The sequence below is a fragment of the Opisthorchis viverrini genome, assembly GCF_000715545.1.
Source record: "Opisthorchis viverrini unplaced genomic scaffold opera_v5_225, whole genome shotgun sequence".
NCBI lineage: Eukaryota > Metazoa > Platyhelminthes > Trematoda > Opisthorchiida > Opisthorchiidae > Opisthorchis > Opisthorchis viverrini.
In genome coordinates, this window is record NW_008751883.1 from 604,871 (window position 1) to 620,751 (window position 15,881).

At 46.4% G+C, this 15,881-nt stretch overlaps 2 protein-coding genes across 2 annotated transcripts in view; one reads left to right on the forward strand and one right to left on the reverse strand.

Moving 5' to 3' along the window:
* T265_08590 (hypothetical protein) overlaps positions 1-909 on the reverse strand; it is a gene marked incomplete at both ends in the record, with an annotated part of 12,745 nt that extends 11,836 nt beyond the window's left edge. The window contains one exon of the mRNA XM_009174442.1: positions 855-909. Within this exon, the coding sequence (XP_009172706.1) occupies positions 855-909 (55 nt within the window). The remainder of the gene's footprint in view (positions 1-854) is intronic.
* The window catches only part of T265_08591 (hypothetical protein), a gene marked incomplete at both ends in the record, with an annotated part of 74,885 nt that extends 59,234 nt beyond the window's left edge, over positions 1-15,651 (forward strand). The window contains 6 exons of the mRNA XM_009174443.1: positions 255-662; positions 2,453-2,788; positions 6,504-6,785; positions 9,565-9,987; positions 12,177-12,564; positions 14,504-15,651. Of these exons, the coding sequence (XP_009172707.1) occupies positions 255-662; positions 2,453-2,788; positions 6,504-6,785; positions 9,565-9,987; positions 12,177-12,564; positions 14,504-14,670 (2,004 nt within the window). The remainder of the gene's footprint in view (positions 1-254; positions 663-2,452; positions 2,789-6,503; positions 6,786-9,564; positions 9,988-12,176; positions 12,565-14,503) is intronic.
* Between the last annotated feature and the right edge of the window lie 230 nt (positions 15,652-15,881).

Consider the following 15,881-nt stretch of genomic DNA (forward strand, 5'->3'; position numbering starts at 1 on the left):
ATATATATATAGGACTGCCATAAGTGACCATATCGTTGAAAGGACTACCGTTGGTTGGTTCTCTGAGATCTTCTTTCCAATGTGGCCAACCACACATTCAACATACATGATTTCATGCCTAACGGCTGTTACTTGTACCTTCATCTCTGTAGTCGGTTCTCTGAGATCTTCTTTCCAATGTGGCCAACCACACATTCAACATACATGATTTCGTGCCTAACGGCTGTTACTTGTGGTTACCTTCATCTTTACAGGCTAGCCGTCCTAACGAGTTGTCCGTCTCGGCCCATCAGATTGTTCAAGTTTTGCATCGTTGTGATACTCCAAACTTACCATTGGCTGAACCGGGCAGCACCGACTCCGGGGATGCATCGAAGTCTGTGAAGCTGGACCCTCATGCGAGCGGCGAGTGGGCCTATATTCGCATGCTCGTTCAGGGAACTGGTACCACCACTACCACACAGTCACCCATCAAAGAAGGCTTTATTCCAGCACGCCTGATTGGGGCACCCTCTGGACGTCGCTCATCTACGACTAGGAATCGGAGTGCTAATGCTTCAGGTCGCCGATGGCTCTTGCCTGGTTCAGATGTTCGACGTGGTGCAGGAAGCGGACTGGTACCTGGAAAACGCGGTTCCAAGGCGGATCTCAATCAGACTCAGGTTAGCTTCTTGTGGAATGCTCCACAGTATTGAGCTAGCGACATCGTCACGAAAATTGTGTTCCCGTTTTCAGATACATTGCAACCTATTCACCCGTTTCGAAGATTGTAAACTCAATACGACCGATGATAAGTTTACTCTATGAACTAATTCGACTCATGGGTTAATATTTTTTCTGCCTGAGTTACTCACCCTCTCCGGAACAGCTCCAGTGTGCTGCATCCATCCACATTGCGTCTCGTGACATGTCTTTGGGGCCATTGTATTGGGATTACTTTACCTGACGTATACAATACTACTGATCGGAATCATGAACGTTCATGTAGCCTTAGTCAGATGAACAGTCTTTCTGTTTTACCGCTGCCCCAAAATAACCAGGGCAATTGTTAGTCGTCGTTTGAGGTGTACGACTAAACGCACATGCGCGACATGTTCGTCAATTGAAGTTTGTTCATTTTGCGCTAGTGTGGCGATAATAATGTGCTCGCTGCACAGGCCAAATGACCGGATTACGGATTTTAGTGTGGCCCAAGATTTGCACCACTAATGAGCCTCATTCCAATGCTTCCCCTGTGTTGTTAACTAGCGTGGACAGGTGGAAGATTAAACGGACGAGAGTTTTCATAGCTCCTACCGACAATGGGGGATAAAGTGTAATGCCGTGTTAGTGAATGGAGGGTCCGCACCAGTTGCGAAACAATCCTAATGCCTCGATAAAGCCATCAAAAAGAAGGAGCTTGTGCAGTCAGATGATATTGAGGAAGACGGCGTCGGTCCAACATCCTGGGATCACTATCCGACACAAACCTAGTACATGGTAAAAAAATTTTTTAACTCCATAGTACAAGACCATATGTTCAGGACTTGATACACAAGGGAATCGACCTATCTTCACTCCTTGCTAGCTTACTTCACTCACTTAAATAGTTTACAACACTCTGATTATTATCCAAGTATCTTGCGCTTGTCTTCTTTATTCACCATCAAATGTCCCTCTCAGAAATGGTCTCTGTACCATGGGCCTGTAGCAACCGTAATCTTTTCTTGAGGTTTGACCAACTCTATGATGGTCTACGACGGATGATTATATCAATGATATGTGGCTACTTCGATTTCGATGCCATCCTAGAACCTCTCCCTTAATCTCAGCTTCCCCTCAGTCTGTGAACCTGTTCTCACTGTAATAGAGAAATATGATATGAACGTGTTGTTTTTAATCGTGAATAGTGACTGGAATTACTCTCATTGCATTGGTCGGGATTTTATTTGGTCCATCTTTCCCACAGATCATCTAGAGGTCGGTACATGTGATTACTTGTTAGTCAACGCATCCCCTCCATCCGTCTGCATGGATTAAATTCCTCACCCAATAGGTTTTTCCACTTGTTGGTTCCTCCTCGGACTGAACTTGCACTGGTAGAAACCAAAGCTAGCGCTGGGTTGCCTCTGTTGAACTGTGCGTCTGTGTTGTTTGTGATATTTTTGGTTCACTCCGGGATGTAAATTGGCCACTATCTCCTTCACCTGCCCGTGCACTACGTGTTGATCGATATCATGTATCGGGTGCCGCACACCAAACTGGGTGTAATTGATCAACACCTGTTTATCTTATTAGATTCGTCAGTTTTTTTTTGTGTTTACCAGAGAGCGGTTGCCTGTATGAATGAAGCACTTCCCGATTGACGAAGATGTTCTTTGGAGCTTGTTGATTTATTCTAATTGCACAAACCGAATTTGTCATCACCGACTAAGTCTTGATCTCTGCACCATGCTTTATTGTTTCCACTCAGGGTTTCCCAACCCCGTATCCAACTGCAACCCCACGAGTTCTGTCCACAGATCGTCAACCACCTAAGCTGAATGCCACACCCGTGGATATTGGCTCGACAATTCTGGATAACGTGTCTGAGGAAAGCATCGATGTGGAACTTCCGCCCCCAATGACTGAATTGCAAGTCTTACCAACTACTACCCAACCTGAGCTTGCGGCGACCGAACAAACCTTGGAGGATGCCCATAAGGTTCAGGACGATGGTGACGTTGCTTCGAGCAAGACAGCTGTTGTAGTCGAATCCAACGGCCGAAGTTCAGCTGAACAAATTCCTGAGGACGACGTACTAAGAAAAGTAAGTGATTTCGTCAGGGTTGCGTTAGAAATAGTCATTCGTCGCACTGTGTTTGAACAGTGTGTTGTAAAAGATTTGTAGCGGGATTTTGAAATTTCTGCGAGAAACAGAGGAATTCACTTTTTCGGCGTGACAGCATCTTTTAGACTTTTTTAAAAGCCTTCAGTTAAATGTTTGTTAGCATGCTACTCGTGAATTTGAACTGTTTTCGTTCTGTGTACCATCGTGACATCTACGATTGTCTATTGTGGCGTATTCCCTGACCGTTGAGGTATACTTCTTTACCTTACCCCTCAATTAATATAGCCTGCACCCCTGCTTATCGTTGCGTATAGTCAGTATTCTTTTAGGAGGTTTGTAAGACGATGCGTCGAGCCATGGATCCTTCTTATTTGGTTGAGCTATTTCACGCATACCGCCGGGCGTGGTATGAACATGATTTCCCAGAGGTGCGCGAAACGCTAGACACTGATGCAATCGATCTTCTCGTTCAATTCGGGAATGCACCGGTGCTTTAGACCCAGATGACAAGTGATAGATGTAAATTCTGATTGAGAAACCTGTCCCACAAATCAGCACACGAAGCATGGGGACCATCCATATACCTTCGTTGTCGCACGTGTTCCCGTGTGGTACTTCCATCGTCACTAATACTTCGCGGGGCGGGGGGGGGGAAGGGTAAGAGATGCTCTTCGAATTTATTATAAAAAAATCGGTTCTTCTTGAAGATCCTTGTACGCCACTTTGTTTCTCGTGCTTTTGACTGAACAGTAGTCCGCTAACCCCACGGCAGATCAAACAGCTGTGCGCCACACTTTCTTGTTTTTTTTCAACTCTCCAATGTATCAGAGTCTTTTTCTCACTCCGAAATACAGAAACATTTATTGTGCTGTGACCAGAATCATTGGTTACTCTTTCGGGTTTCTGTTCGTGAACTAGATCACACGAATTTCAACCAGAATCATGTCCACGATTTCGTCACTGACTGTCATCAACTCGTGTTTGATTTTAATCGGAATATCCTTGTTGATAGTTTGGCCTTTATTCAGTTCAGTTGCCAAATAGTTTGGTCGATCAAAAACCGAATTTGTGGGTGTGGGGGCGTAACGTTGTATCGCCTACTCAGGAAGACTATGGTATTCTAATTGCCATTATGCTTAATTTTTGATATATGATATTCTAATCTCAACACGTGTGACTTGGAACCCTTGTTCTTAGATTAGATCTATTGAGTAATTTCGAGTTAAAGCACACAAAATTCTCAAACGTTAGGTTCATCTAGAGGAGATGTGGATCCATTCATTGGATCGGTTGCGAGGCTGATGGACTCGATCTTAACTTTATCGCAGTTAGCAACACAGGCGTCCAGTGAGTGGCATGCGAGAAACGACACTTCATTTTATTAGCTATTAGCAATATAGCGAGGGTGTGTTGGTTATATCTTCTACAGTTTAAGTGACCGGGAAATGGGAAATACCAAGCGTTTGGAGCGATGGAAAACTGAGCGATGGAAACTGAGAGGCTACACATTGGAGATGATAGTTTTGATGAAGGAGCGCCACCGCCTGTGTGGTTGAGCCGTGTCTGCCGGGGTCACTAACCATTGGTGAATCGGTTCGCGCGATCTACATCCAGCGATGTGGCAGTTATCAACCAGACTGAACTTACTAGTCGGTGTTTTCATACTTCGTTGCCAAGTCTCAATCGCTTCCACCCAGCACAGAGCTGGCTGAAAAGTGTTCCGCAAGACAGACAGTCCTCCGATATGTGTAGTACATGTCCTAACTATCGTAACCTATGAAGCATGAGTAATTCGTCCATCGTGGAAGGTTCTTTTCTCCCCAAAACCATCTGGCGTGCTTCAGGATTGCTAATCCAATGTTCCCATCAGACCCGACCAATGTTTTGGAGACATTGATGCTCACACATTGGCGGCTTCCGTTACGAAGAGACTGGACCTTACCGTGGTGTGATGGCTTGAACCCCTTGCGATCCATTGAGCTGAGTGTCCCCACGACACTCACAGATTCTCTCATACCAGGTTGATCAATGGTTAGAGGTCTGACGAACACGATATCCTGGTCCTCCAGGTTGGGGGTTGGAACATGTGGCGGCTTGCTCCATAGAAATGACAATGCATTTGCATTTCCCGCCAAACACCGCTGCCTTGCGGTTAGGCTTTTGAGCCAAAGGCTTTGGTTGAGGACCCCAGTCATCCTCCTGTCTAGATGTGGGTGCCCTGACAGTATCCCAGCCCACGTACAACTGTGAACTGCACATATACAGATAAACCCACGTCACATCGGTCATCGCGTGGAGCCGTCGACCGGGTCGCCTTAATTGCTACATACAGCAGAGCGGGTAAGCGAAAACAGGCTACTGCTGACGCCTTCTCTTTCACATACTTTCTCCTTCCCTCTTCCCACCCCATTAATAATTCTATCCTTGTAGGCCCAGCACTTAGGGCTGATGACTCCGTTCATCTTGCCTCGGTTTTGCCTGCAGCAGCTGCTCGTCACATGGCGCCGATATTTTCAGGTATCCAAATCAATCTTCAAGCCTCCCCAGTCTATGTGACCGCCTTCAATGTTCGCACTTTGAAGCAAGCAGGACAAGTTTCTGCTCTCACACTGGACTCGCTTGGCATTGATGTGTGCTGTGTCTCAGAAACAAGAATTCAAGATGCAAGTACAGTGGTTGAGCTAACCGTCCGTCACTCACCACTTGCTTCCTGCTACGCACCTCTGGTGATCCAGAAGCTGCTGCGGCGGGATGTGCAAGGGTTGGTATCGTCTTGAGTCACCGGGCGGAAGTATCCTTGCTTGACTGGATACCTGTCGATAGTCGCCTCTGTGCAGTTCGTCTGGCAACGTCTGTGAAGGAGTCTCACAAACGGGAAGCTGATCGCTGTCTGTTTGTCATGTCCGCTTACGCCCCAACTGATGGTAGCTCCGACGCCGTCAAAGGCAGGTTCTACGACGCCCTAAATGCCCTGCTGCGACGAGCTAAAAGCTCAGACATCTTGATGGTTGCCGGAGATATGAATGCGCAAGTGGGCAGGCTTAGTGTATCTGAGACTCAATGAAGAGGTCGACGTGGATTGAACGGACAATGGTGAACGAGTACTTCAACTCTGTGCTAATCACAGGCTGTTTTATGCAGTACTAACTTCTGAGGTAACCGAAGTCGTCAGGCCACATGGTGTCATCAGCATAGTGTCAAACAGCATGCCAGCCACAATCTCAAATCGACCACATTGCCATCAGTTACCGATGGCGCGGATCAATAGCTGACTGCCGGTCGTTTTGGAGCACACTTGTGGATTCTGACCACGCGCTCGTCCGGATTCTCTTCCCCCTACGTTTCCCTGGGCCGCGTAAGGTACGAACAAATCGCTTGGCAACTGAGAGACTGACAGGTCCGGATGTTAGACGAACTTATCAGAATCGTCTTCTAGAGTCTCCCAAATGCTCCACCATCAGATTTGGACTCATACTGGGACGAGATTGCCATCTCTTTGCATAGTGCTGGAAATTTCGCCTGTGGCACGGCCCAACCAAACGCACTCAAGCACTGGATATCAGATTGAACGGTGTCACTACTTAAATCTCGAAGAAATGTCCCAGCCAGTTCCGAACATAACCCGATGCGAAGAATTATCAGACGTCAAGTGAAAGTGAGTTTGCGATCCGACCGTGAAGTATGGTGGACACAGAAAGTCAAAGAAATGGAAGAGGCCCAGAAAGCCGGTAAGGCCCGGAGATTATTTCAGTTAATCCATGCGACCGGTCCCCGGGAACCACCTGTGAGTGAAAGCATCAAGCATCAGAATGGAACGACCATCTCTAATAAGCAGGAACGCCTTGATCGGTGGGCTGAATACTTTGAACAACAAATGTCTTGGCCACCAGCCGGCACTCATCTGCAGCCCACAGGTGAAGTAGAACCCTGGACGGTGAACGTGGAACCACCTACGGCCTCGGAGGTTTACGACTGCGTATGTTCCCTCAAGCGCCACCGAGCTCCCGGTCCGGATGACCTTCCACCCACATTGTGCAAAGACGGGGGTGAAGTCCTCAGTCAGCGCTTGTCCGATCAGTTTGCCTGCATTTGGGGAAAGGAATATGTACCAGACAACTGGGGAGAATCGGTGATAGTGCCCATTTTCAAAAAAAGGGCCGCGTAGTGAATGTGGTAACCACTGGGGGATCAGCTTGACCCCGGTCGTAGTGAGACTGTTGACATCACTTGTGTTCCGTCGCCTTACTGTGGCTCGTGAGATGCTGACTCGACAGCAGCAAGCGGTATTCCGGTCTGGTAGGGGTTGTTTTGACCAAATCTTCACACTGCGTCAGGTGCTAGAACAACGCCAATGACCGATTGCTCACCAAGGAATGTCCCGGAAGTTTGTAAACATAATACGTTCTTTGTATTCTCAGACTTCCGGACGTGTGAGAGTGTACGGAGAGCTCTCCAAAAGCTTCCCTACACAAAGCGGTGTCCGTCAGGGATGCACACTCTCTCCATTCCTGTTTAACTTCGTGGTTGATGAAATAATTAGATGAACGCTGGAAGGTCTGCAAAACCCCGGTGTTTAAATAGCATGTGAAGATGAGCTGACCAAAGTCATCGCGTCCTTTGGTATGCACTTTCAACCCACAAGATATAAAGTCATGTTCGTGGACGTGCAGTCACTGAACGCGCCACTTACAATCCAGGGAGAGGTAGTGGAAGTTGTGGAGTGGTTTACGTATCTTGGAAGTTGTATTCTAACTGTAGTGTGACAGGTTAGGTCAATGCACGAATGTTCGTTTGCTAATTTGGGACACCTATGGCGTCAGAGTGATGTATCCCTGAATCTCACGGGACGTGTGTGCAGGCTGTTTTGTTGTATAGCTGTGAGACTTGGCCTTTCGGGCGGCGTAACTGAGACGTCTTCAGGTGTTCGACAATCGTTGTCTCAGAATCATAGCTTGTGTGGGTTGGTGTCGGCGTATCCGTAACGAGGCAATTAGAAGACAATTCTTCGGTTACGCAACGGGTACATCCATTGAAGAATGTGTCCGTCACCAAGAGCTGCTTTGGTTGGGACGTGTGTTGCGTATGTCTAGCCATCGTTTGCCGAAAAGAGTGCTGTTTTTCGTGCCCAATTCAGAGTGGCCTAAGCAGAAAGATGGCCAACCCTTGACCTGGCAGAGGGGTATGAAGGAGATTACGAAATGCTTGGGTGCTGTCGGTGCTACTTGCCTTCCAGGATGAGGACCGCGTGATCTCAACTACGCCTGGTTGGAGATATGGCTGCCAATCGATGTCGGTGGCCTTCTAGTTGTCAGTTTCTATGCGGATCGCCTGAGTGAATGTCTGGAGGTGTAGGCACCTCGGAATGATTGTGGTAAGCTAGCACTAAGTCCATCCCCCGTCCACCTTTACTCCTTTCTTTACAATAAGGCTTTCAAATAAATCATGGTTGTATAGCAATGAAACATCGGTGTTGAACACTGATCTCATGCTTTCAATAATGAGTAATAATGATGAAAAAGCTTCCGTACGTTCTCTGCGCTTAGAGGCAACGTTTCTGATCGATAAAGTGGTATGGGTCGAACTGCGGTAGTGTATGCCCTGCCCTTGATAGACAAACTGACATCACGTCGGTTCCATAGATGTCGGAGTTTGGCGAAAGCTGCTCTGGTCTTCCCGATTCGAGAAGCACCCTTGTCTCTAGCCCATGCAACTGCCCAGATAAACAAATTTATCTACCACGTCTAATGGCTCGTCTGCTCTCGTTTGCTCTCACCTACTCCTATAGCGGTGTGGAGCGCATGCCAAGCCATGCGGTACAATTATGTAGGTGATTTTAAATGTTTTGCGTTTCCGAAAAAAAATGAACCAAAGAGAGCACTGTCTTCCGTATACTCAATGTCTGGGAGCATTTCGACTCGCAGTTTTTCAGAGACAGGCTGAGGAATTTGAAGCAGCGCGTCGATAACATTTGGAAAGGAATAGTGAGAGAGGGAAGCCTTGTCTAACATCAGGCAGGTGGTGTTCGCGGGTGATGACAATGACAATAATAGCGACCACATATCATTCTGTTTCTACAGTGCACCTCAGAATAAGGAAAACTCAGCGTAAAGTCATTTGCCCATGATGAACAAAACTCGGGTTTCTCTCTTGGGACATTCGATTGTTAAACTAGCACACGTAGCTCGGATGTAGACTCTTAAAAAACTGTGAAGATGTGTACATTGCGAAAACGCAGACTGTTCAGTACTTTAGTTAATTGAAGACATAAATGCCATCGGGATGGAACTGACCAAGTGTGGAACACGTTGCATATTCCAAAACGTGTTTTTTACTGGCCTTGGGAACACTTCGCATCACCTTGGCACGTAACACGGCGCTGGTCTAATTGATACTTTTGCGCAGCTTAATAGCAAATCGATTTGGTTGCGTGTGGCATCCGTGTGAGAAATTTCCACATCTTTATGTTGAGTTTTCTTCTCCAAGGAGATTCTGGTGATGAATGAAAACTTTTTGTGCTGTTCCCAACGAATATGCAAACGTATTACTGAACAAATTGTGTGAGTTCATCCGTGAGCTGACACTTCATGCATGCTACTGTAATTCGCTCAAGTCTATAATATTCTCACGTGTTGGAAAAGAACCTAGTTTTATTGTTCACCCAGAAACTAAGCCGGTTCCTTGGATCGGTCGTGTACGTCTTCAATTCTATTTTGGGTTCTCACTGCTGTTAAATCAACATTTTCTCCTGATCATAGTCTCCACAGGTTCAGCATCGTTTGGCAACAGTAGCCGAGGTTGCCGGCGATGGTCGAATCGATATGAGTAACGTGCCCAGTTTGGTAGGCCTCCCTGTCGGTGCGAATCTGTCGGGTCTTGGTGATCTGCGGTTGCATGGAGGCCTAAACGTGGCTGCCAAACTTGTCGCTGGCCCGCGACCAGTCGCCACTGGATCTCAGTCTACCGTTGGGCCAGATGAGGAAATGCTCCGTGGGGTTTTCGATGAAGGAGCTGAGTTACATTTTGTCAGTCGATATCTGTTCCTATACGACCAAGCCTTGGTAATCGCAGACGCCGCAGTTGAACTGCTACCGACGGACGAAGAAACCAGCCCAACCTTACGCAAACGACTTCAGTGTCAGTTCCGACACGCCCTACCAATCTCCCAGATTTCTATCATGGTACGTCTAACCATTGTGTAGCTTGATCTTTCTTTGCTGTTAGTTCAGAGAAACTCTATTTCTCCACTGGAGATCATTCAAGCAGTTTGTCTGCTTTTCTCGTTCTTTATCATTCTTTGTCATCTGCATTGTGAACTCGGACTTTACGCGCCTATTCGGGTCTGTTTTCGTCCAGATGGTTGCGCCAGGTATCATTTCAACTTACTTGTTTAATTCACCTTTAGGGAGACTGCGGTTGAGTCGCAGTGCCACTAACTGGAAAGACTGTGGTTCAAATTCAACTACGGCCTTTCGGTTGCCCTTGCCTAGATTAGGGTGATCTGGCAGAACTGATGCCCTTGTACCTCCTGTGAGTTGCATAGCATCAATGCACCCGAAGGCTGTCATCGCTGAGAGTTTGTTTACTGTTATTATTGCTGTTCTATGAAGAACAGCTCGGTTATGTGATCACACGATCCTCGCTAGTGGCTTTATTTCCCTTTTGAGATATCAAGACCAGCGTAGGTTGTACTTCTGCTGTCGCAAGCAAAACAAAGCTTGAAAACACGCCGACAAGGTTTTCGAATGCTCTTCAGAAGTAACAATTATTGTAATTGCAATTATTATTCTAGCGTTAATTCTAGTTACTGATGCACTGTCGCCGTTGAATCAGCACGGTGTTTATCTCACCTAGCGTGCCATTCAGAATGTTAGGACAAAGGAGTCATTGGTGTAGTAGCGTATACTACTGATGAAACGTGCGAGTAGTCTAGCGGCGCTAGCTTGTAGCGCTGTTCCTACGTCTGATGGAAGTTTGATTCGGGAATTGTTGAACCGTTTTACCGTGTTTATTCATTAGTGTTAAATAATCGGACAACGTCCAGTAAGGCTCAGAAGAATGTTGAATTTCTCAAAAGCTGTGAATGAGGACTTTACTTGACTTGTAGCCGCTTTGTCCGTGTTTCCCAGTAAACAGTCCCACACTCAGCGGCGCTTTTCCTTTGGTTGACGTGACTTTTATTCACACAATTAATATCATATTGGTAAAGGCTTCATTATACCCGAACACTATCGAGTGAGCAGGATGCTTTCACTGGTACGACACTAACGATTAGGTCTACTTCGTGGGACGTTGAAAAGCATAGACTGGCGCGAATCAGGAAGATACCCCACGATCACCTCAAACATTTCGAGAACGCTTTTTAACTCCGTCACATCGTCTAGTCCTTTTTGCGCTCATGTTTCTGGCGCTAAAATGATTTCTCAAGTAATGAACTAATAATCGCCTTTCGGTGCCTGGTTGCCGTGCTACCCGAGAGAATCACAGTAACTGAAACGCTGCCAGGTTGCCTAAGACTAGACAGGATCAGCTGAGATACAAAGGTTCGGTTCTAACCACAGATCTTGCGGTCACTAGGTTCGCACCTTAACCACTGGATTCCTTCGAGCTTACGTGAGCCGTTTCAGCAGCTACCCCCATGATACCGTGATTGATACTCAGTTGTGCGACTGATTGTTTTCCTTTACAAAACGGGCAGAAGCTTCCAAAGTGTGGGAACCCAAGCAGTACCACGGAATGACGCATATTATCCCTTTCAGCTAATTTCTAGAGTCTCGCTACTGACATCATGTGTAGTCACACACCAGATCGTCCGTCGAGTTATCGACACGAGGAAGAAGTTGGTGGTCATTTCATAACCCCGTCCGCTATTTCCACGCGCCAATCGGTACGTGTACCATATGTCTGATTACTGGAGTGTTTATAATTTCAGCCTCCTATGTATATATTTACACTGTATAGATTTCGTCCTCTCGTCAGCGATTCGTCGCGCGATCGTTCATACTTGCATGATAATGAAGAAAAAATATCCAGTTGAAAATCCGCTGATTTAGTGTCGTCGAAACTACGCTTCGTTGATGTGATAGAAGGGTGCTCTGTCCTGAATATCTGTACGTCGCAATCGATAAAGCCTGTCTCTCAGGATCAATCGATCTACCATACACCGACAGCATAGTTTATATTTTGTATACCCCAACAGCTGCTAGAGTCCGCTATCGATCCACCTCACAGGGGTTGTGTTTATTCACACTGGTTTAACGACGGACAGCGAGATATGCGCACCTGGTTTTCTGTGCACATTACGTTCGATCTGTACTTGCACTTTTCAACATATCCCTTTGCTTTGTTTCCGCTATACATATATATACAGGAGGATGTCGGTGCTCCAGGTTCGAAACCAACCAGCGAACAATTGCTTTGGTTTTGTTTGTCCGAACGTGCTCGCACGACGGTGAGCACCAGTCCTCTTGATTCGGCTGGTGGTGGCGGCAACCACAGTAACAGTCCACCACCGCCCAGTTCCGCACAGTCCTACTTGTGTTACGTGGTTGCTCCTCGGTCGCCCGACACACGTGTTCGGTGGTTGACCGAACTGACTGCCATGGTTATGGAGGCACGTCGCTTATCCCAAGCTTTTGCTACATCCTCCCCTCTCGAAGGATCCAGTCCCAACGGTGATGCTGGACTACTTATGCATTCGAAGCTAACCAGTGCTGCAGCTGTTGCTCTGTATCCCAGTGGGATGCTTTTTGATCAAAGTAAGTGTATTTTTTGTATGTGCTTTCCTTTACTGTGATCTCTTGACCTTCAGTATACCAGTTTAGCGAAAATCTCTCCCAAAGAATGTCTGAAATCTAATGCTACTTTATTCCATTATAATGAAGGTGCATCCCGGTCCTGGTCACTTGAAGCTTGTTGTTCTTACTCAAATTTGTAAAGTGGACACTGGTGGATGAAAAAGATGATAGTAATGTTAACAGACCTTCAGCTGTAACACCCTTTCGGTGCCTAATTACCATGCCACCGGAATGAAGCACAAGACTGTTATGCTACCAGGTTGCCCAAGTTTAGAACAGGGAAAGTCGAAATGCAGAGGTCGGGTTTCAACCACAAACCCTCCGGTCTTTAAAGTCGCGCCCTAACCATTCATTGTTAAAGCCCTCGTACTTGACAGGTAGGCACCGAAAGGCGTTGCGGATGAACGATTATCACTGTTGTTATTAATAGCAAATGGGACCGCCTCTTCACAGGTATTCGGGTACCATGCTTTGTTTTTGAACACTTACCGCCAATCATAGGAAGGCGCCGATTGATACTGGCGTCTCAAATTTACTTAATCAATCAATCGGAATCTGTGGGGCATCCGTGCAATTGGTACATGATCTTCTGTGTTTTTGTCGCCGAGTTGCATGCATGACGGCATGTCGGACAAAACAACTCACCGGCCATTTTTCAGTTTGCTCTATCCATTCACCGGATAATCTCTGTAACACGAATTTCTCAGTTGCAGGATTGTTTAACTTCTGACCCGGTTTGAGAGGAGTTTTGATCAAAATTTGCTTCGGAAGCCGATCCGTGGTCTGAAACGACTTGTGGTGAAAACAACTTTTCACTTAATTCTAAGCTACTGTTTAAATGTGAGTAGGCATTCGTGGAGGATGTTTCGTTCGTTGTCTCCGCCTGGGGCGTTCGATTATCGACGGAGACAAATACGTGGACTCTGACGTGTGATTTTTTTTGGGTATTCAGTTGTATGGGCATCACCCTTGTGTGCTCCCTCGTTCTCTGTGAATTACCATAACATCAAACCAACATGTGACTCTAGGTATCAAGTTAAAATTGAAAACTGATGTCCCATGGTGCACATTGACCTGCTAAACTATCTAAGCGTGACCTAAACTCTCAAAGTTCACTGACACAGTGTATCGAAAGTTGACTGGGTGGAATGAGGATATGAGTGCTTCGTTCTGAACTCTTTTGAAGACTGTGTTACAGGATAAACATTGAAAATATACCAAATCTGTGTGCATACCACTCATTGGAACTAAGCTACAATGAATTGCAACGATGGGGCCTCAGGTTAAGTGTGGCTAAAAGGTGACATGCAGGTCGATGGAAAAATACAAACATAACACAGATTTGCTGGACGAGCGGTTCGGAAGACCGCGGCCATCCGGCTTTCTTTTTCTTTCCGTGCGAACCCACGGAACTAGTTTTCTCCGGACTCCCGCCCCTAAAAATGGTTTATATTCTCTGAGTGACCACAGCCAACACCATTTCCGTCAAACATCTTCAGTGAGACTCAAAGCCCATCTGTCTATCGGCGTCGCGTCGGTGTGTTCGCACAGAAGTTGTGTAACTAGTCTCAGAGGCGTAATCGATCATTCTGGGGCAGTAACAGCGGAAAATGTTAATTTTCTACAGTCGGAGATACCGCACCCAGTCCCTCATTTTACCTTGGAGCTCATACCACACTACACCCTAATTTTACGCAATGCCTTTTAGATTCGTACTAACACCATTTAGTGAAACCGTGTACTTTTGAGACGCTTGTTGCCCGATTCGGATAGTCATATTTGGTCACAACCATTCATGAATTCACGTCACTGATGACGACGCTTGACAGAAGAGTCGATGGTGCCAAATTGTTGCATTTCATCTCAATGTCGCCTTTTCTATCCCAATACTTTCCATTAGGTCTCATGGAACTCCCGAAATTAGGTCTTATTCAAGTTGGCTCCCTCAACCCCGGTTCTAGATGGAAAGTAACACCCACTTCTTCATCGTCGCTGTCAGCGCCAAAGTCCTCGGACCTGCCCAGTTTCTTAGAAGGTTTGCACTTGACCGCGACATCATCCGCATAGACATTCGCTCAGATTCAATGCCCCCCCCCCTCCTCGTCTCACTGCGTTTACCCCGCCAACCCATCACATCTCGTTGGCACTTCCACAAACAAGATAGTTTTGTCTTTCCTAAACGCACCCGTGTTGTTCTCACGTTTGAATTTTAGGTAATTTATTTTATGACATTTTCTCCAGTTTATACCGTTGTCACTGGTCCTTGTCTAATTTCAACAATACCCTTGGGTCCCAGTCATGGCACTTCAAAAACCTACAATCCCCCAAGCATGTTGCAATCCGGCACTGACACTATACATTGTCAAATTTAATATCATTATCGTTTCCAGTCGGTCCAGAGCCGCTGTCTGATTGATCGATCCGCATTTCACGGTGTAACATACGTAATTTTTTCGCTACCTCGTTGGTCCGGTTTCCCTTTGTGAACCATTATATTTCTTTCCTGGCTTACCTAATTTCACACTTCTCGTATGACTATCCAGCTGTTCACGATTCACAGCCTTCCCCCCTCTAGACAGCTTCATTTCTGTTTGTACATATCCATCCGCCAAGTATCATCCGTCGTTGTCCATTTTATACTACTCACGAGTAGTTTACCTCAACATGTAAATTTCACCTCCGCAGGTGCATTTCTGCAGCAGGCTCGGTAACGTCTACTATATCTTTGCGGTTGATTTTGATTTCGACTAGGACAGACCAAGCCGTCAGCATCATCATAACCTTTTGTGTGAAAGCTCACCAAATCTGACTTTGATTTGTGTATTATGCTTCCTAATGCATTACAGCAAATTTTATCGCGAACCTACCCTGTTTGGTGTACTGGAGTCTACCGATAGTCGATTGGCCGCTGGTGTCCTTCATATTGTTTGTTTTCTACTGGTCTCCGACGAAAGTTTGCCCCAAATCAGTGCAGACTGATCCATAGGAGTCACAAGGGCACATCCCAATGATTCCTCACAACGAATCCGTCCGAAGCGAGGGTGATCCGGTGCACTTTGTCCCCCCCCCTAGTATGCTTTCAAGAAGAGTACATACCAGCTTGATCCAAGAATCCCTTACATTGAGAGCAGTAGACCGCTTTATAAGGGAGCTGATTCCAATGATACAGCAGTCCAGACCCCCCAGGCTGAGATGTTTTTTGCAAGTACCATCCTGTGCTCGAAACCACTGCTTTAGCTGTTCAGGTAGGGTGAACGAACGGCTTGCATCCGTAATTC